General features: G+C 44.8%; 2 protein-coding genes across 7 annotated transcripts in view; both read left to right on the top strand.

Moving 5' to 3' along the window:
- The window catches only part of GALM (galactose mutarotase), a 201,153-nt gene that overhangs the window by 59,225 nt on the left and 126,910 nt on the right, over positions 1 to 15,018 (top strand). The gene's annotated exons all lie outside the window — the stretch shown is intronic.
- ARHGEF33 (Rho guanine nucleotide exchange factor 33) overlaps positions 7,423 to 15,018 on the top strand; it is a 31,144-nt gene continuing 23,548 nt past the window's right edge. For 4 of the 6 annotated variants that reach the window (XM_061350331.1, XM_061350327.1, XM_061350326.1 and 1 more), the window contains exons 1-2: positions 7,423 to 8,434; positions 14,631 to 14,785. Coding sequence is in view for 2 of the 6 variants with exons in the window: in XM_061350327.1 (XP_061206311.1) it covers positions 14,764 to 14,785 (22 nt within the window). In the remaining 4 variants the exon portion in view is untranslated. The remainder of the gene's footprint in view (positions 8,435 to 14,630; positions 14,786 to 15,018) is intronic. The other 2 variants (XM_061350332.1, XM_061350329.1) reach the window with 1 other exon arrangement.

Below are 15,018 nucleotides of genomic sequence, written 5' to 3'. Positions count from 1 at the left end.
TCCAGGGATGGGGCATCCACCACCTCTCTGGGCAACCTGTGCCACTGTTTTACCATCCTCATTGTAAAAGATTCCTTTCTCATGTCCATGAATCCTCCTCTTTTAGTTTAAAACCATCACCCCTCATCCTATCGCAACCGGCTCTGATAAAAAATCTCTTCCCATCTTTCATATGTGCTTCTTTTAAGAGCTGAAAGGCAGAAGTAAGGTCTCCCCGGAGCCTTCCCCTCTCCAGGCTGAACAAGCCCAGCTCTCTCAACCTGTCTCCATAGGAGAGGTGCTTCAGCTCTCTGATGGTTTTTATGTCCCTCCTCTGGACCCTCTCTAACAGGTCTGTATCTTTCCTGTACTGAGAACTCAAGCTGCATGCACATCTTCTAGTCCCTTTTTCAAAACTGGGTGTATAGGATTAAACCATAAGAAATCTATACCGGTTTCAGGGAGAGGGTTATATGAGTGACAAGTGCTGGTGCTGCACAGAGGTAAGCCCCTCTGGAGAATTCTGGTCCCCTGCACATGTGGGGTCAACATGAAAGCCCTGCACAAACAGGCTGTGCACACAGAGAGGTAGGCATGGCCCTCCTGCACATCTGCATTATGCCACACACACCCCCCACCATGGAACAGGGGACCTCTGTATAACCATTGTTTAGCTGCCCTTGTTTAGTGAGTTCTGCAGGAATGAGTTAGTAAGTATAAGAAAACTGCTTATTTTATTGATGCTGGAGAGGAGACAGTCCTTGAAACTGAATAACAGTATAACAAACTTGAATAACAAAGACAAACAAAGATCTGCAATTAGAAAATGGCATCTTGTGGCTTTATTAGATGCAGTCTGTCCTTTTTTCAGTATCTCATAAATTTATATATAAGGACTAATTTTATGGCACAGATTTGAAGTCCCAAGCATGGCTTGTGCTGAAAGACTTGCTCCACAGAAAGAAAACCCAGAAAAATGAATTAACCCCTGAGGCTGTCAGGGCAGATGAGTTACTTGTAGATTTAATGAGAAAATTAACCATAGAAAATGGTATGAGAGCATTCATTATTTTAGTTTAATTTTTCTTTAAGTACCTCCTCAGTGCAGTATCTGAAGTAAATCTAAAATGTGTGTTTGGTAATTTGTAGTGTTTCATCAGAAAAAAAGCTCTGTCTTGCTCTGCTGACCAAAAATAGCAGCCACAATAGTACTAGAAGGATGACCAATTCTATTTTTAAATAGATTAGACACCAAATGAAATACATGTTATAGAATGTACCTAGATACAAAATGGGAGCCTGTATGATAAATGTTTGGTGAAAAACTGAGGACATTTACTTCAATACTTTAGAAGATTACATTAAGTTGTGCCTCTGCTACAGGGAATTACGACTTCTCTTTTTTGACACTGTTTTGTGACTGTTAATACACGCCACTCCCTGACAGCCCAATGACGGCTATCTTGCCAAGCTTTGGGATTGCTAGCTTCTTCCTGCTCACAGGAGATAGGTGTCAGTTCACCAAATCACCATGGAAGAACATATATAGGCAGCACCATAGCAACTTGCTGTGACTTGAAGGTGGTTTAAACTTTTAATGGAAACAGATCTCCAGTAACTGATTTTAGAAGTTCTTTTCCCCTCATTTGCAAGGGATGCAGATGCATAGGTATTTCTTATTTACAGCAGTTTTCAGGTACAATGATAAACTTGATCACAGATTTCAAAAATCAGGAGAAATATGTGGTTTACAAGGGCTGAATTCACAGGACAGGAGGCTGTAAATCTTTGTCACAGCATCTTATATCAGGATAGGGAAGAGAGGATGGCATTTTACACAAAGAGCACACAGTAACTGGTGGCATAAACTTACACATCTTTAAGATGCCCCTAATTAAATTCAGGGTAAACTTCATAGGACTTAATGCCTGGTAACTTCAAATCATGACTGGGACTACGAAGTTTTTCCCATAGAGGCTGCATGCTGGGATGTTGGTATAAATACACTTTTTCAAAGAAAGGAATATGTCTTTTGGCTCTCTAACCTGTGTGCTTTGTAGGTCAGAACTTTAACAGACTGCGGTGTGGGAGAAAGTTAAGGCAGGTATTTACACTACACTGGGAAGGTTCTTATTCTTGGCAATTTCCTTATCTGGGTAATGCACGCATCATCATACTGCCACAAAGTGACAATATTCTCAACAGGCTGGATTCATGTCATTATAGGATGGCAGGAGAAGGATACTTTATAGATGGAAATGCAGTGGAGTAGCACATTTCATGGCTAGGCACCAGTGGGGCTGAAGCAGAAGTTGTAAATGTGACTAGCATGGACAGTAGCATGGGTTAAATGCAGCTCTCTAATTGCATTCTCACTTTTGCGGGCACCTCCTTGTCGTGGGGAAAGAGCTTGCGTGCCCTTGTGAGGTTGGGAGCTATGCTGGTGGTGGCACATGCCTCTCTGGTAGGGTCTCCCATGCCAGACAGGTCTCAACTGAAGGGTCAAAGTGTGTCCATGGGCAGGATGGGCTCACTAGCCTTCAGGCAACCATCCTAGGAGAAGGACAACTCTAACTTCAAACCTGGGCAGATGGAGCTTGTATAGCCCTGTAAGGCCATCCATCTAAGACAAGGACATTGTAATCAAACCTATGACCTGAGGACTTTGCTGTCACCATCCAAGCTCGCTAGGCCCTGGCAGATAAACCTCAGGTGTAAAGAGTGGGGCCAGTTCTGCGCACCAGTTAGCTTCACCTAAAAAATCCACTGTGCAGGCCCAAAGGGTTTACCCACACTTGCAAAGCCCTGTAGCGACAGGCAAGGGACGAAACAGCAGGTGATAAGGTGCACTGGAAGTCGCAGGCCCAACCCTGCATGCAGGCAATTCGGGACATTGGTTGCTCGAGACTGACCCAGGAGATGACAGTCTTGTTCGGCAGCATCCTGAATGACCAAGCAGCCTTTTTCAAGGACAACACTGCTTGCTCCATATGGAGAGAGGCCTAGAAAAGGTGGCCTAACCAAAGCTCATCTCCCCCTCCACCTGGTTGGCTAGCCGCGGCCAACGGGCATCTTCTGTTGCGGTCGATTAAAGACAAAGAGACAAAGGCATACACCTGCCTCCAAAGGTGTGTCCAGATTGACACTCGCATGTTGGAACATCAGAACCATGCTTGATACAGTGAACAGTGGGCATCCTGAGTGCCGTTCTGCGCTGATTACCCACGAATTGTCACAACTTAACATTGATATTGCTGCTCTCAGTGAAGTTCGTCTTCATGAGGAAGGTAGCCTTAAAGAACATGGTGCTGGCTATACACTCTACTGGTCAGGCAAACCCAAAACTGAAAGTCATCTTTCTGGAGTTGGCTTCATGATTAAAAACTCCATAGCCTCTAAACTTGAAAATTTGCCAATAGGTCATTCCGATCGTATTATCTCCCTACATCTTCCACTACACAATAAGCATATATGCTCCAACTCTGCAAGCTGACCCTGCACAAAAAGTAAAATTCTACTCCGACCTGCATTACCTCACTCAAAAGGTTCCTATAGAAGATAAGATCCTTAGTGACTTCAATGCCCGAGTAGGTAAGAACTTTGAAGCCTGGAAAGCAGTACTAGGCAAGCACGGTGTTGGCAGCTGCAATGATAATGATCGCCTCTTACTAGAGTTCTGTGTAGAGCAACAGCTTACCATCACCAACACTATTTTCCAGCAGAAAGACAGCCGGAAGACAACCTGGATGCATCCTTGATCTAAACATTGGCACCTTATTGATTATGTCTTAGTGCACCAGAGAAATGTTCGCAATGTCTGTCACACCCGAGTGATGCCTAGTGCAGAATGTCAGACAGACCACTGCCTTGTGCGTTGCAAACTTAATTTCCACTTCAAGCCCAAATCTAAGAGGGGCGGCATTCAGAGGAGGAGGCTCAATGTTAATAATCTCCAAATGGCTGCAGCGAGGGACAGCTTTCAGGCCAACCTTCAAACTAGGCTTCAAGACCAGCTTATAGATTCTTCTCCTGAAGCGCTTTGGCAACATATTAAAAATAGCATCCTGCAGTCCTCCGAAGAATCCTTTGGGTTCTCCTTAAAGAAAAACAAAGACTGGTTTGACAATAACAATCAGGAGGTCCAGCAATTGCCGACAAAGAAGAGATCTGCCCATCAAGCCCACCTCGCTCAGCCACTTTACCATGTAAGAAAATTAGCCTTTCGTCTTGATTGCAGTAAACTCCAACAGAAACTTCGAGACATCCAGAACAAGTGGTGGCTCAACCTAGCAGAAAAGACTCAATTATGTGCAGATCTGGGTGACCACAGAGGATTCTATGAGGCTCTGAAGGCAGTGTATGGACCCACATTTCAGGTTCAAAGCCCCTTACTTAGTGCAGATGGCCAAACGCTTCTTACAGATAAAATCTCCATCCTGAATCGTTGGTCTGAACATATTCAAACACTCTTTAGTGCTAACTGTGTAGTCCAAGGTGAAGGAATCCAGCACATTCTACAACATCCGGTAAAAAATGAAGTGGATTTAGCCCCTACCATGGAAGAGACTCTTAAGGCTATACAGCAGGTGAAAACTGGCAAGGCAGCTGGGGTTGATGGAGTCCCACCTGAAATCTGGAAGCATGGAGGCCAAGCACTTCATGCTAAATTTCATGAGCTAGTTGTGTGCTGTTGGGAGCAAGGTAAACTACCATCAGATTTTCGTGATGCAATCATCATCACTCCATATAAGAAAAAAGGTGTAAAGTCAGACTGCTCAGGATACCAAGGTATAACTCTGCTCTCCATTGCTGGAAAAAATATTGCAAGAATACTATTGAACAGGTTAGTACCCGCTATCGCAGAACTTCTACCTGAAAGTCAGTGTGGTTTCAGAGCTAATAGAAGTACCACAGACATGGTATTTGTTCTCAGACAACTGCAAGAAAAGTGTAGAGAGCAGAATAAGGGGCTCTGTGTAACTTTCGTTGACCTCACCAAAGCTTTTGACACTGTGAGCAGGAAAGGCCTGTGGCTGATCTTGGAACGATTAGGTTGTCCCCCCAAGTTCCTCAGAATGATTATTCTGTTACATGAGGATCAGCAAGGCCAAGTCAGGTATGGCGATGCACTCTCTGAGCCTTTCCCAATAACCAATGGTGTGAAACAAGGTTGTGTTCTCGCACCGACTTTATTCACAATCTTCTTCAGCATGATGCTCCAAAGGGCTACAGTAGACCTCGACGAACAAAATGCATTTATATTTGATATCGTACTGATGGGAGCCTATTCAATCTAAGGCGACTGAAGGCCCACACTAAGACCCTAAATCATCTTGCCCATGAACTGCTTTTTGCTGATGATGCTGCCCTTGTTGCCCACACAGAAGCAGCTCTGCAGAGTTTAATATCTTGCTTTGCGGAGGTGGCTGAGCTTTTCGGGCTGGAAGTCAGCTTGAAGAAGACAGTAGTTCCCTACCAACCTGCACCACGAGAAGATTACCATCATCCCCACATTACCATTAGCAAGTCAGAGCTTAAGTCAGTTCAGCAGTTCAGCTATCTGGGAAGCCTTATTTCCTTGGATGCCATGATCAACAAAGAGATAGATAACAGAATAGCAAAGGCATGCAGAGCCTTCGGAAAACTCCATAAAAGAGTCTGGTGCAATAGACACCTGAAGAAAAGTACAAAGATCAGTGTCTATAGAGCCATTGTACTGCCTACTCTTTTATAGGGGTCTGAATCATGGGTTATCTACTGCCATCACCTGCGACTCCTTGAATGCTTCCATCAACGCTGCCTCTGTACAATTCTAAACATCCATTGGACTGACTATGCGTCAAATGTCGCTGTCCTCGAACAGGCAGGGGTCACCAGTATCGAGGCCATATTGCTGAAACTGCAGCTGCACTGGGCAGGGCACGTCTCCAGGATGGAGGATCACTGCCTCCCTAAGACTGTGTTTTACACTGAACTTGCCAGCAGCTGCCACAGAGAAGTGCTCCAAAGAGGTGGTATAAGGACTCTCTGAAACACTACCTTAACCTTGGCCATATTGACTACCATCAGTGGTCCACCTTGGCCTCCAATCGGGAGACTTGGAGACACACCATACATAACGCTGTTGTCTCCTTTGAGAACTCACGCAGAACTAGTCTCGAGGAGAAAAGACAATGTAGAAAGAATCGCGCCCCACCTGTGCCACCCAAGAAGACCTTTCACTGTGCTTTTTGCAGCAGGATTTCCCTATCTCACATTGGCCTTTTTAGTCATCAGCGCGCTTGTAGTAAGCGTGGGTAAAGCCCTTCCCAAATCGTTGTTTGCAAAGTCAAGCCATGAATTGCATTCTGGGCTCAACAGCTGTGACCAGTTTTCAACAGGCATTGATTTCTTCATGTATTTATTACAAATAACCACTGAGGCTGTTTAACTTGTCCTAGGAATGTCTTTCAAAGAAAAAACCTGTCATCGAAAAACAGCACCTAATTTATACTCAACTTTTATAACTTTCTCCAGAAAACAAACTTCACCACCCACAGAAGCTTCTGCAAATACAGTGCTCCTATGATCATGTTTACCTTGAGCCAGATGCTGCATAGTAGGGTCAGGGCAGAGAACAAGTGCAGCTGGAATGTGGTAATTACTCCTCACAGGTCAAGACCCATAAACCCCAGGCTCTGATACCAGACTGCTCAAGAACAGACCTCTGCTATGGGGAAGGGAAGTAGACAGGAGAATGCACAGGGGAGACCAATCACTGTCTCTGTCTGATCAGAAAATCTAATGCAATGAAATCCCCATTTTATTTTTGTTTGGGTTTCATCATCAAAGGTCTCTGCACTATGAATCTGAAAACTTTGCTTTACAAAGCAGAAAACTTGCTTTCTAGTTTATTAAAAACCCAACTCAACATACCAGTGTTGTCAGGGAAAAATGTCCGTTGAGTGTTTGCTTGCCAGATATTTAAGGGAGTTCTAGTAAATACCTGTCCTTGCCTCAATTTGCAGACACAGTGTATAAATACCGTTCCTTCAGCAGTGCTCTGAAATACTCAACTAATTTTTCTAGGATTAGGAAAAATGTTGGGCCTTGTGATTTATTAGCAAAATAAAACGAAGCACATTATCAACAGACTGGAACATACTGGGCCGTCTGAAATAAAATGGCTCATGGATCATTTGGCAATATAACATTTTTCAGTCCTTTGTCTTAAAGCTGCCTGCAGGAAAATCTCTATTTGAAATGTTTTGTTCACAGATTTGTGAAGCTAAATGTTTTTATTTATTTTATAAATCTTTCCGAGCTTGAGCTGTTTGTTGAAATCACAATAAAAAAGCACTTCCCAGCAAAATCCTTCAGAATTGTCATTTTATTTTGTTCAGTTTTATTGTGTTTTGTTCCTAAAATGGACAGTTCAAAAAAAGAAATACAGCATCCCTGTCCGTAGTCCTTGTCTTCAGAGGTAGCAGCATCTTCCACACAGCGTTAACCTGTGAGCCTGTCCTCCACAGCAATTACACTGATTTTAGTTTTTTACATCTCAGGTTTTCTGCCTGAAAGATACCGTGAAGCAGAGCTTTGCCTTTCAGGGAGAAATCAGTTTGGCTTTTGTTACTGTGCCTCCTTTATGTCTCCCTGCACTTATGCTTTGGAGTATCTCACTGGATTCTTCAAACCTTTTCCTGACACCCACGGCCTTGTGTTACCTGCATTCTCCTCTGCTTTCTTGATGCTCTTTGGAGCAAAAAGTCCTGCAGGACCTTAGTGAAGAAACAGAGCAGGTTGTGGAAAGCTGCTCCCTCCCACTCTCTCACCTCACTCCAAGATCTTATTTATTTTTACTCAAAGGAGATTTTTCATGATCCAACAAGCAACAGAAAGTACAGAAATGCTAAGAGCTGCTACTTTGGCAACCTTTCCCTTGCCCCTGAATGAAAGAAAGGGCGCCCTTCGGCCCTGGCATCCCTCATGAGGCCATGCATGGTAGGAGGCTGAGGGTGTCAGAGAAAGAGGGGAGGAGCTGCTCCCATCACCCTGTCCCCAGCTGCAGGATGCCTGGTTTGGTACTTGAGGAGGTACTTAAGAGCACTGGAGCTCAGGGAAGTATCAGAGACATCACATCAGCTCCCACCACGTGGCCCCCTCTGCCCATCGCTTCTCAAGGCTTCTCACCCTCCCTTCACAGCAGTGTGCAATTCTAATTAAAGAGGAAAAAAAAGTCAGTATCATCCCAGCACACAGCCCTGATTACCGCATGGGCATGCAAGGATGTGACCCAAAGATTACATAATTAGAAGGCATTTGTTATGCTTGCGTTTCAAATCAGTGATTAGCATGTGACAGTCCCATCCCGGGAAACGTCAAACCACCATTGCTGTTCTCTCTCCTTTCCTGCACAGTGCTAATTCCCAACTCTGGCAACCGCCAGTGCTGAAGGATCTTCAGACAGCCTGAGGTAAGTTTAAACTATACTCGGCAAAGAATGAAGAGTGGGACTAGTAATACAGTTTTTCGTATGATTGGGAAAAGCTAGAGACATCGCTGTTTAACATTGCATGTGCAGTACATACAATGGTATTTAAAGTGTTTTGCATCTTATGTGCCCACAGTTATTTCCAGATGATTTCTTCTAAGACTGTGTATAGAGATCTAGCTTCTTAGTGTGCTGGAGAGTCTTGTGAGGCTGCATTTATAGTAAGGTCTCTAAAATACCAGGTTAAAAAAGATGTTTGGTTTTTCTCTGCTGTTACCATTTAAGAGATAAATTGAGGTATCATGCTGAACTGAAGTGTCTGAGTGACAGCTGGAGACAAAGCATGAGAGTGATGAGAGTAAATCACTAAATTTTTGCTCTCTGTAGAGGACCGGGGCTTGTTCTTCAAGTGGGCTATTAAAACCAGCCAGCAATCTCAGCCAGCAGGATTGAGACAGTTACCAGGCAGATCCCAAGCTTTTATTTAGGACAGTTGTGGATGTTTAACACCTGAAGCAGCAAAAGTGCATACAGATTTCCTCGCACTGTTACCCATGTCATGATTTCAGAAGCAGAATGGAACAGAAAGCCAGACAGTTACTGTTGTCCATCAAGGCTAGGCTGTAAATGCTTTATTCAACTTTGCCTGTTTGCATGCTGATGCTTGGGTTATTTGGTCACTCTTTGTAACAAGCGATCATCTCCACAGCTGATTGCTTCTCCCAGTTGTGCCATTCCATGTGGGGGGAGCACTGGAAGGGTGAGCATGGTCACACAAATGCAGCGCAGGCTGCAGGACCTGCCTCCTCTCCCTCCCTCACGTACAGCTCTATGCAGGAATCCCGTCTCAGGGGCACGTCACTGTGGTCTCTGACCCTGTGCCTGAAGCACAGCTAGAGAGGGCAAACTCTGGGACCTCCTCACCCACCCACACCTTTTCACCATTTTCTATGGGGATCTCATGGGAAGTGGGTGCTGGCTCAGGCTCTGTTAACTTTCACGTGCCTTCTGCCCTGCACTGGGGGGGCTGCAGTGCCAGCTACAAGGCATCAGGGCAGTATTCTTTGCTGCACACCAGTGGCCAGAATCATGGCAATCACTAGTGTCAGAGGTGGCACGGCTTTGGTTTTTGGGCTTGTCAGATTTGGTTGCTGGAGGGAAGATAGAGACAGATTACAGAAAAATATTTCCTTTAGCCACAATGGAGTAACCTGGTGGCTTTAACACCCTGAAACTATTCTCTGGGCTTTGCTCCGGAGATGTAATTTTAGCTGGATGAGAGCTGCAAGAAGGTAAATGTGTTTTAATGCTCAGCTCTGAAGAAACAAGAACATCTTTGTCATTTCTTGTCCTTAAAGTAGGGGGGGCATAGGCTTGGATTGCAAGCCAAGACAGCCTGATGATGGCTTCATGAGACTGGTTGTTGAACCTGTCCAGTGGGAAGCTTGCAGAGGGACAATAACACATCCTTGTTCATGAGGAAACTACCCTGTGGTGGCTGGCATATGAGGCAAACCTTGTATTTGCCAGGGGTGGAGGCCGGATAGTGGTTTAGGAAAGCAGCCTTATGGAGGACTTGCTTTTACTTCCAGTGTGCCCATGCATCCATGTGTGTGCATATGGGAAGGGGTTAAGGGTATGGGGCCTGCTGAGTACTGAGAAAAAGAGGTGAAGGGGGAGATCCTTTTGCAGTTTTTCACTGCCTCAAGGGGGCTATAAAGTAGACAGAGTCCACATTCTTCCCAGAGGTGCACAGTGAAAGGCAATGGGCACAAGCTGCAGCAAAGGGAAATCCTGACTGCATGTAAGGAAAAATATTCTTCCCCAGGATACTGGAGGAAATATTCAGACCTGAACTGGACACAGCTCTAAGGAACCTATCTAGTTTGGAGTTAGCCTTGATCCAAACAGGAAGTTGAACTGAAGATATACAAGGGTTTCTACTCACCTAGACTCTGCTGTGAGGTTATGACTTGTTCACTGCCAGCAGAGATAGGATTTGACCAAGCAGCCCACATCAAGGGTCTTAAGGCCAGAAGTCAACCCTATTTTCCAATCCCTTTCCCTTTAGGAACAAGCTAAACGCTGCTCAGTCAGCTCACGCTGACTAAAAGCCTTGTCCCTGGTAAGGACAGTGTTAACAGCTTCCCTACCTGGCAGTCAGGAAGAACAGAGGACAAGCCTTCACTCCAAACCACACACATTTTGTTTGGTTTAGTGATGTGGAAGAAAGTTTTGCTCTGTATATTCAGCAGTTCAGAAGAATGAGGGACAGGCAATGTTATATATATCATGGAGTCCAGCAGTGATTCCTTAATGTAAAGTAGCCATTGTAATGTAATTATTTGATCTAACAAAGAACGGAGGGGTGACTCAGGAAATTGCAGTCTGCAGCCAGAGGACACATGAAAGACAGTAACTCCATAACTGTAAGCAGGGAAGATTTTTGGACCCACTTAACCAAGGTCAGCCTACTTTGCAGTGCGGTCATACAGCAGAGCTGGTGGTGCTGGAGCAGAGAGGATGGCAGCATCCCCGGTGTCCCAGTTTCAAACCTCACTTCTGAGCTTTGCAGAGGACAGAGGCTGTGCTCAGACATTGTCCTTGTCTGCACGAGTGTTAAATCTCCATTGCTTTGACTTCCCTCTATAAGGAAAATATTACTTGTGATGATAGCAGGAACTCACAGTGTTTTTATAAAACAAGAGATGAGATACAATGCCAAGGGCATATCTTCTAGCCCTTTGTGGCCCTGAAAGTGCATGAGAACAGAAGATAGGTAATAGGGCAATGACACATCCTCATATAAGCCCTTTTTCTACAAGTTTTGCTCCACTGTCATTAAAACCTCATGCAGGTTATTTTTCTCTGTATCAGACAAACTTCTTTCTTTGTCATCACCTGTAGCACAGCAGAGGGGGGGAATGCCCTCCTGAGGACTTCTCCTCCATGCATGACAACTGCAGGTTTCCACGTGTTAGGGGAAGGTAGACACAGATACTCTTTGTGTTGCATCCCTCAGCCTGAATCACCATCTGTGAGACTGGTGGCATGGCCTGGTGACGTGATGGGCAAGGGAACATGCCCAAGTGGGACCTAGACAGTGACACAAGCATTTTGAGACCTCAAATGGCCTGGGAGGAGCTGGTGGAAGTAGAGAGCACTTGATGGAACTGAATTATACCATAATTCTGTCTTTTCTTCATCTTGGATGCCTGCCTTATGCATCGTTTCCTCATGCATTACAGTCCCCTGACTTCCCCATTTAAAGCTGTGCAGCAGCATGGGTTAGATACTCTCATTTTGGCATTCTCCCACAGTAAATGATTTTGGTACTGGCTGGGTATGGTCACCCTGCCTTGAGAAGGCCAGAGATACCAATATCACATTGTCACCAGAGATTTAGGGATCCCCAGAATAATTGACCCAGTGAATAGTAAAATTATAAAACCTTTAAGACATACCATGCAGTTAGTGTATTTAATGTATATTAATATAACTAATTCCATACTAATTGATGTTTGTTTATTATTATTATTAATAGATAACAATTATATACTGTTATGCTGCTATAACTGGCATGGTAAAACATTAATAATATAAAAGCAGAATGGGTAAAAATATGTACATGTTTTTATTACCAAAAAAAAAAAAGAATTTCCAGCAAAAAGCTGTGCCAAAGTTTATCACAGGTGAGATTTACATTTTTCTCATACCTGTTTTGCCTTTCCTATGTGTTCCTTTATCCCCAGCATTGCAGAAACAATTCTGATTTTTTAAAACAGCTCTCAGTGTTAAATAAGCTGGTCCCAATAACAGAAGCCTCATGAATTTGCTATGGCATTGACTAGTCTAAGCCAGAAGTAAAGTTTAACAGCTTTGCTACTAAACAAGCTGCTGCTGAAGCTGAAGTTGAAGGTCTGTTTTTCTCAGAGGCCCAGACTTAAGTACCTGCTCCTCAAAACTACTAGAGAGGAGGTTAGGCTACTTTAAAAGCAACTGCATATTTACGTGTTTCAGAAGCAAATCGTGTTCTTGCCATTCTGGATACCTATCAGAAAAAACATTTGTTTATATATTTGTTGGTTTATTCCTCTAAAGAGGACTGGAGCACACAGCATAGGAGAGGCTGAGGGAGCTGAGTTTGTTCAGATTGGGAAAGAGAAGGCTAGGGGGTCCTACAGCCATCTGCAACCACCTAATGGGCCTTATAGACTAGACAGTTGGGCTTTTCCAACAGAAACAATGAAAGGATAAATTACTGAGGGCACAAGCTGCAGCAATGGAAACACTGGCTGTAACGAGAAACATCTTGCCCATGAGAGTACAGCAGTCCTGGGACAGGCCCAGAAAGGTTGAGAAGTCACCAGCCTGGGAGACAGTCAGACCTGGTCTAGATGCGGCTCTGAGCAATCTGATCCAGCTTTGGGGTTAGCCCTGCTTTGAGTCAGGTAACTCCAGAGGTCCCTGCCCATCTAAATTCTGCCATGAGATTTAGAGACTTCAGAACAAGAAAATGACTTTTACACCATCAGCTGATAGAAAACAGATTAAATAAACTATTGCGTTTATCTCACTGTAACCTAGAATTGTTGTCCACCTAGAAGCTTTCCCAGCCTGTTTGTACAAAGCCCATTGTAGAAGCTCATTGTCCACCTAGAAGCTTTCCCAGCCTGTTTGTACAAAGCCCACATCCAAAGTCCCTCCAGCTTGTCTCAGATTTTCCACATGTCACCAGAGGATCCTCTGTCCTGAGCAGACAATGGATCTTGTAGCTCTTACAAATAATGCATTTATCCTTTCATTAATCCTCAATCTCAGGAAGATGCAAACTCCCAAGTCTGTGTCCCAACTCCCAGCACTGTGCTCTGGAAGCCTTCCAGTCCTCACCATACCCTCAGCAGGAGGCTGGCTGTATATGCTGTTGGCTGTGCCACTCCCAGCCTGATCATATGAGGCATCCCTTGCCACAGCTCAAAAACACTCAGCATCACCCCACCTCAGGGGCCCTGATGGTGCCACCGCCGTCCCCCCTCAGGAACTCCACACTGGAAAGCTATCAGGTCAAAAGTGTGTGGCCGCTAAGCTACGCTCCTGACTGCACCAGAAGCAACTGTTTCAGCAGCCATTTCCTAAAGCCACCAGGGCTCTTGCATCTTTTGCATCTCTCCCATCTATTTAATGCTATGTGCCTTTCTCTGTGCCTTCTTCCTTGTAAACATCATCCCAGGCTTCTCTGAATCACCACAGCCCTCCTGGCAGAGCTGTGTCAGCAGAGCTTTGTGCCATAATTACACTGGCCCCTCCAATCCCATTAACAAAGCTAATGATAACTCACAACAGCCTTGGGCATATCTATGGCAGACAGGAATGGAGGTGTGAGGTCATTCTAGAGTCCTAAATCACATCTGGTTCCCTAGTAAGGCTCGACAAAAGCAGACTTGTATTAAACCCTGGGGAGAGGAAGCATGGATGTGAGGCAGTGCCCATGCTGATAAGAGAAGTGTTAGCTGGTGCAATCCATTTTTGGGGGGCTCTGCCTGAGTCATTAACCAGGCATTATCTAAAGACTGTTTCCAAAGTCCTAACTCCATTACCAGACTGATGAGATGCTTTACCAAGGGATTGACTAGGCTTCCAGAGAGGCTGCAGCTCTACACACTGAGGTGCCTTGCAGCACTCCTGTGCCTCAAAAAATCAGGGAGACAACTGGCAGAGAAAGCAGTACAAGCACCTCCAAAAGTGCCAGCAGGATTGTGAAGGCAATATCTCTGTGTCCCAAACACAAATTTGGAGGACATTTTGGGTGATTAGTTGCATAGCAAAAAGCTGGTCCTTTGATTTGTTGCAGAGCACCCATGCAAGATGTTTATGTTCCATTCAGAGTATGCTTCATTTTACTTCTGTGTTCATATAAGAAGCATCTTGCTGAGCAAATAGTCTCTGTGGGGTTACATAGAACCTCTTCATCACCCATCCACATAAATACAAACGGCCTTGGGCTGGGAGGGAAGTGTTTGCTTGGATTGGCCCCTATTCTGCTTGTGGAGGCACTGTGAACCCAAAGAGACCTTTAAGATGCCTCATCCCCTCTCAAATCCCTGCTCCTCTGCCCTCTGTTTTCTGAACTTTGAGCATCTCCGCTCAATAAATCCTTTCTGCATCTTTCTGCACTCAGGGTTCAGACCAGCTGACCCATCGCAGGGCTCACATGTGGGCAGCTCTAAGCCATGGGATGTTCCCAGTGACCAACCAGAACCCTCCAGAGTAAGGACAGGAGTCCCTCCGAGGACGCACACCCTATAGCAGCCATGGACTCAAACAAACAAGAAGGTAAAGCATCCTCTTATTTCACTTCTTGTTAGTATGAAAAACAGCAAGGAGGAAACCTGCTCTCGTATGAGCTGTCTGTTGGCAGCTAGCCCCCTGAGAACACCTCTTAGCCATAGCAGCTTTGGGCAAATGTTCCCTTCTTTTAAATTCATAGAAATATCTGAGGTGTGAAGTTTTTATCTTTTATTTTATAAACACCTCCCTCTCCCCTCTGGAAAATAATCCTGTGGCAT

The sequence above is a fragment of the Neopsephotus bourkii genome, unplaced genomic scaffold, assembly GCF_033783945.1.
Source record: "Neopsephotus bourkii isolate Nb327-2 ecotype Australia unplaced genomic scaffold, CSIRO-AGI_Nbou_v1 NB_481, whole genome shotgun sequence".
Lineage (NCBI taxonomy): Eukaryota > Metazoa > Chordata > Aves > Psittaciformes > Psittacidae > Neopsephotus > Neopsephotus bourkii.
The sequence above is the reverse complement of the archived record's forward strand: the minus strand, read 5'-3'. Positions and strand labels throughout refer to the sequence as shown.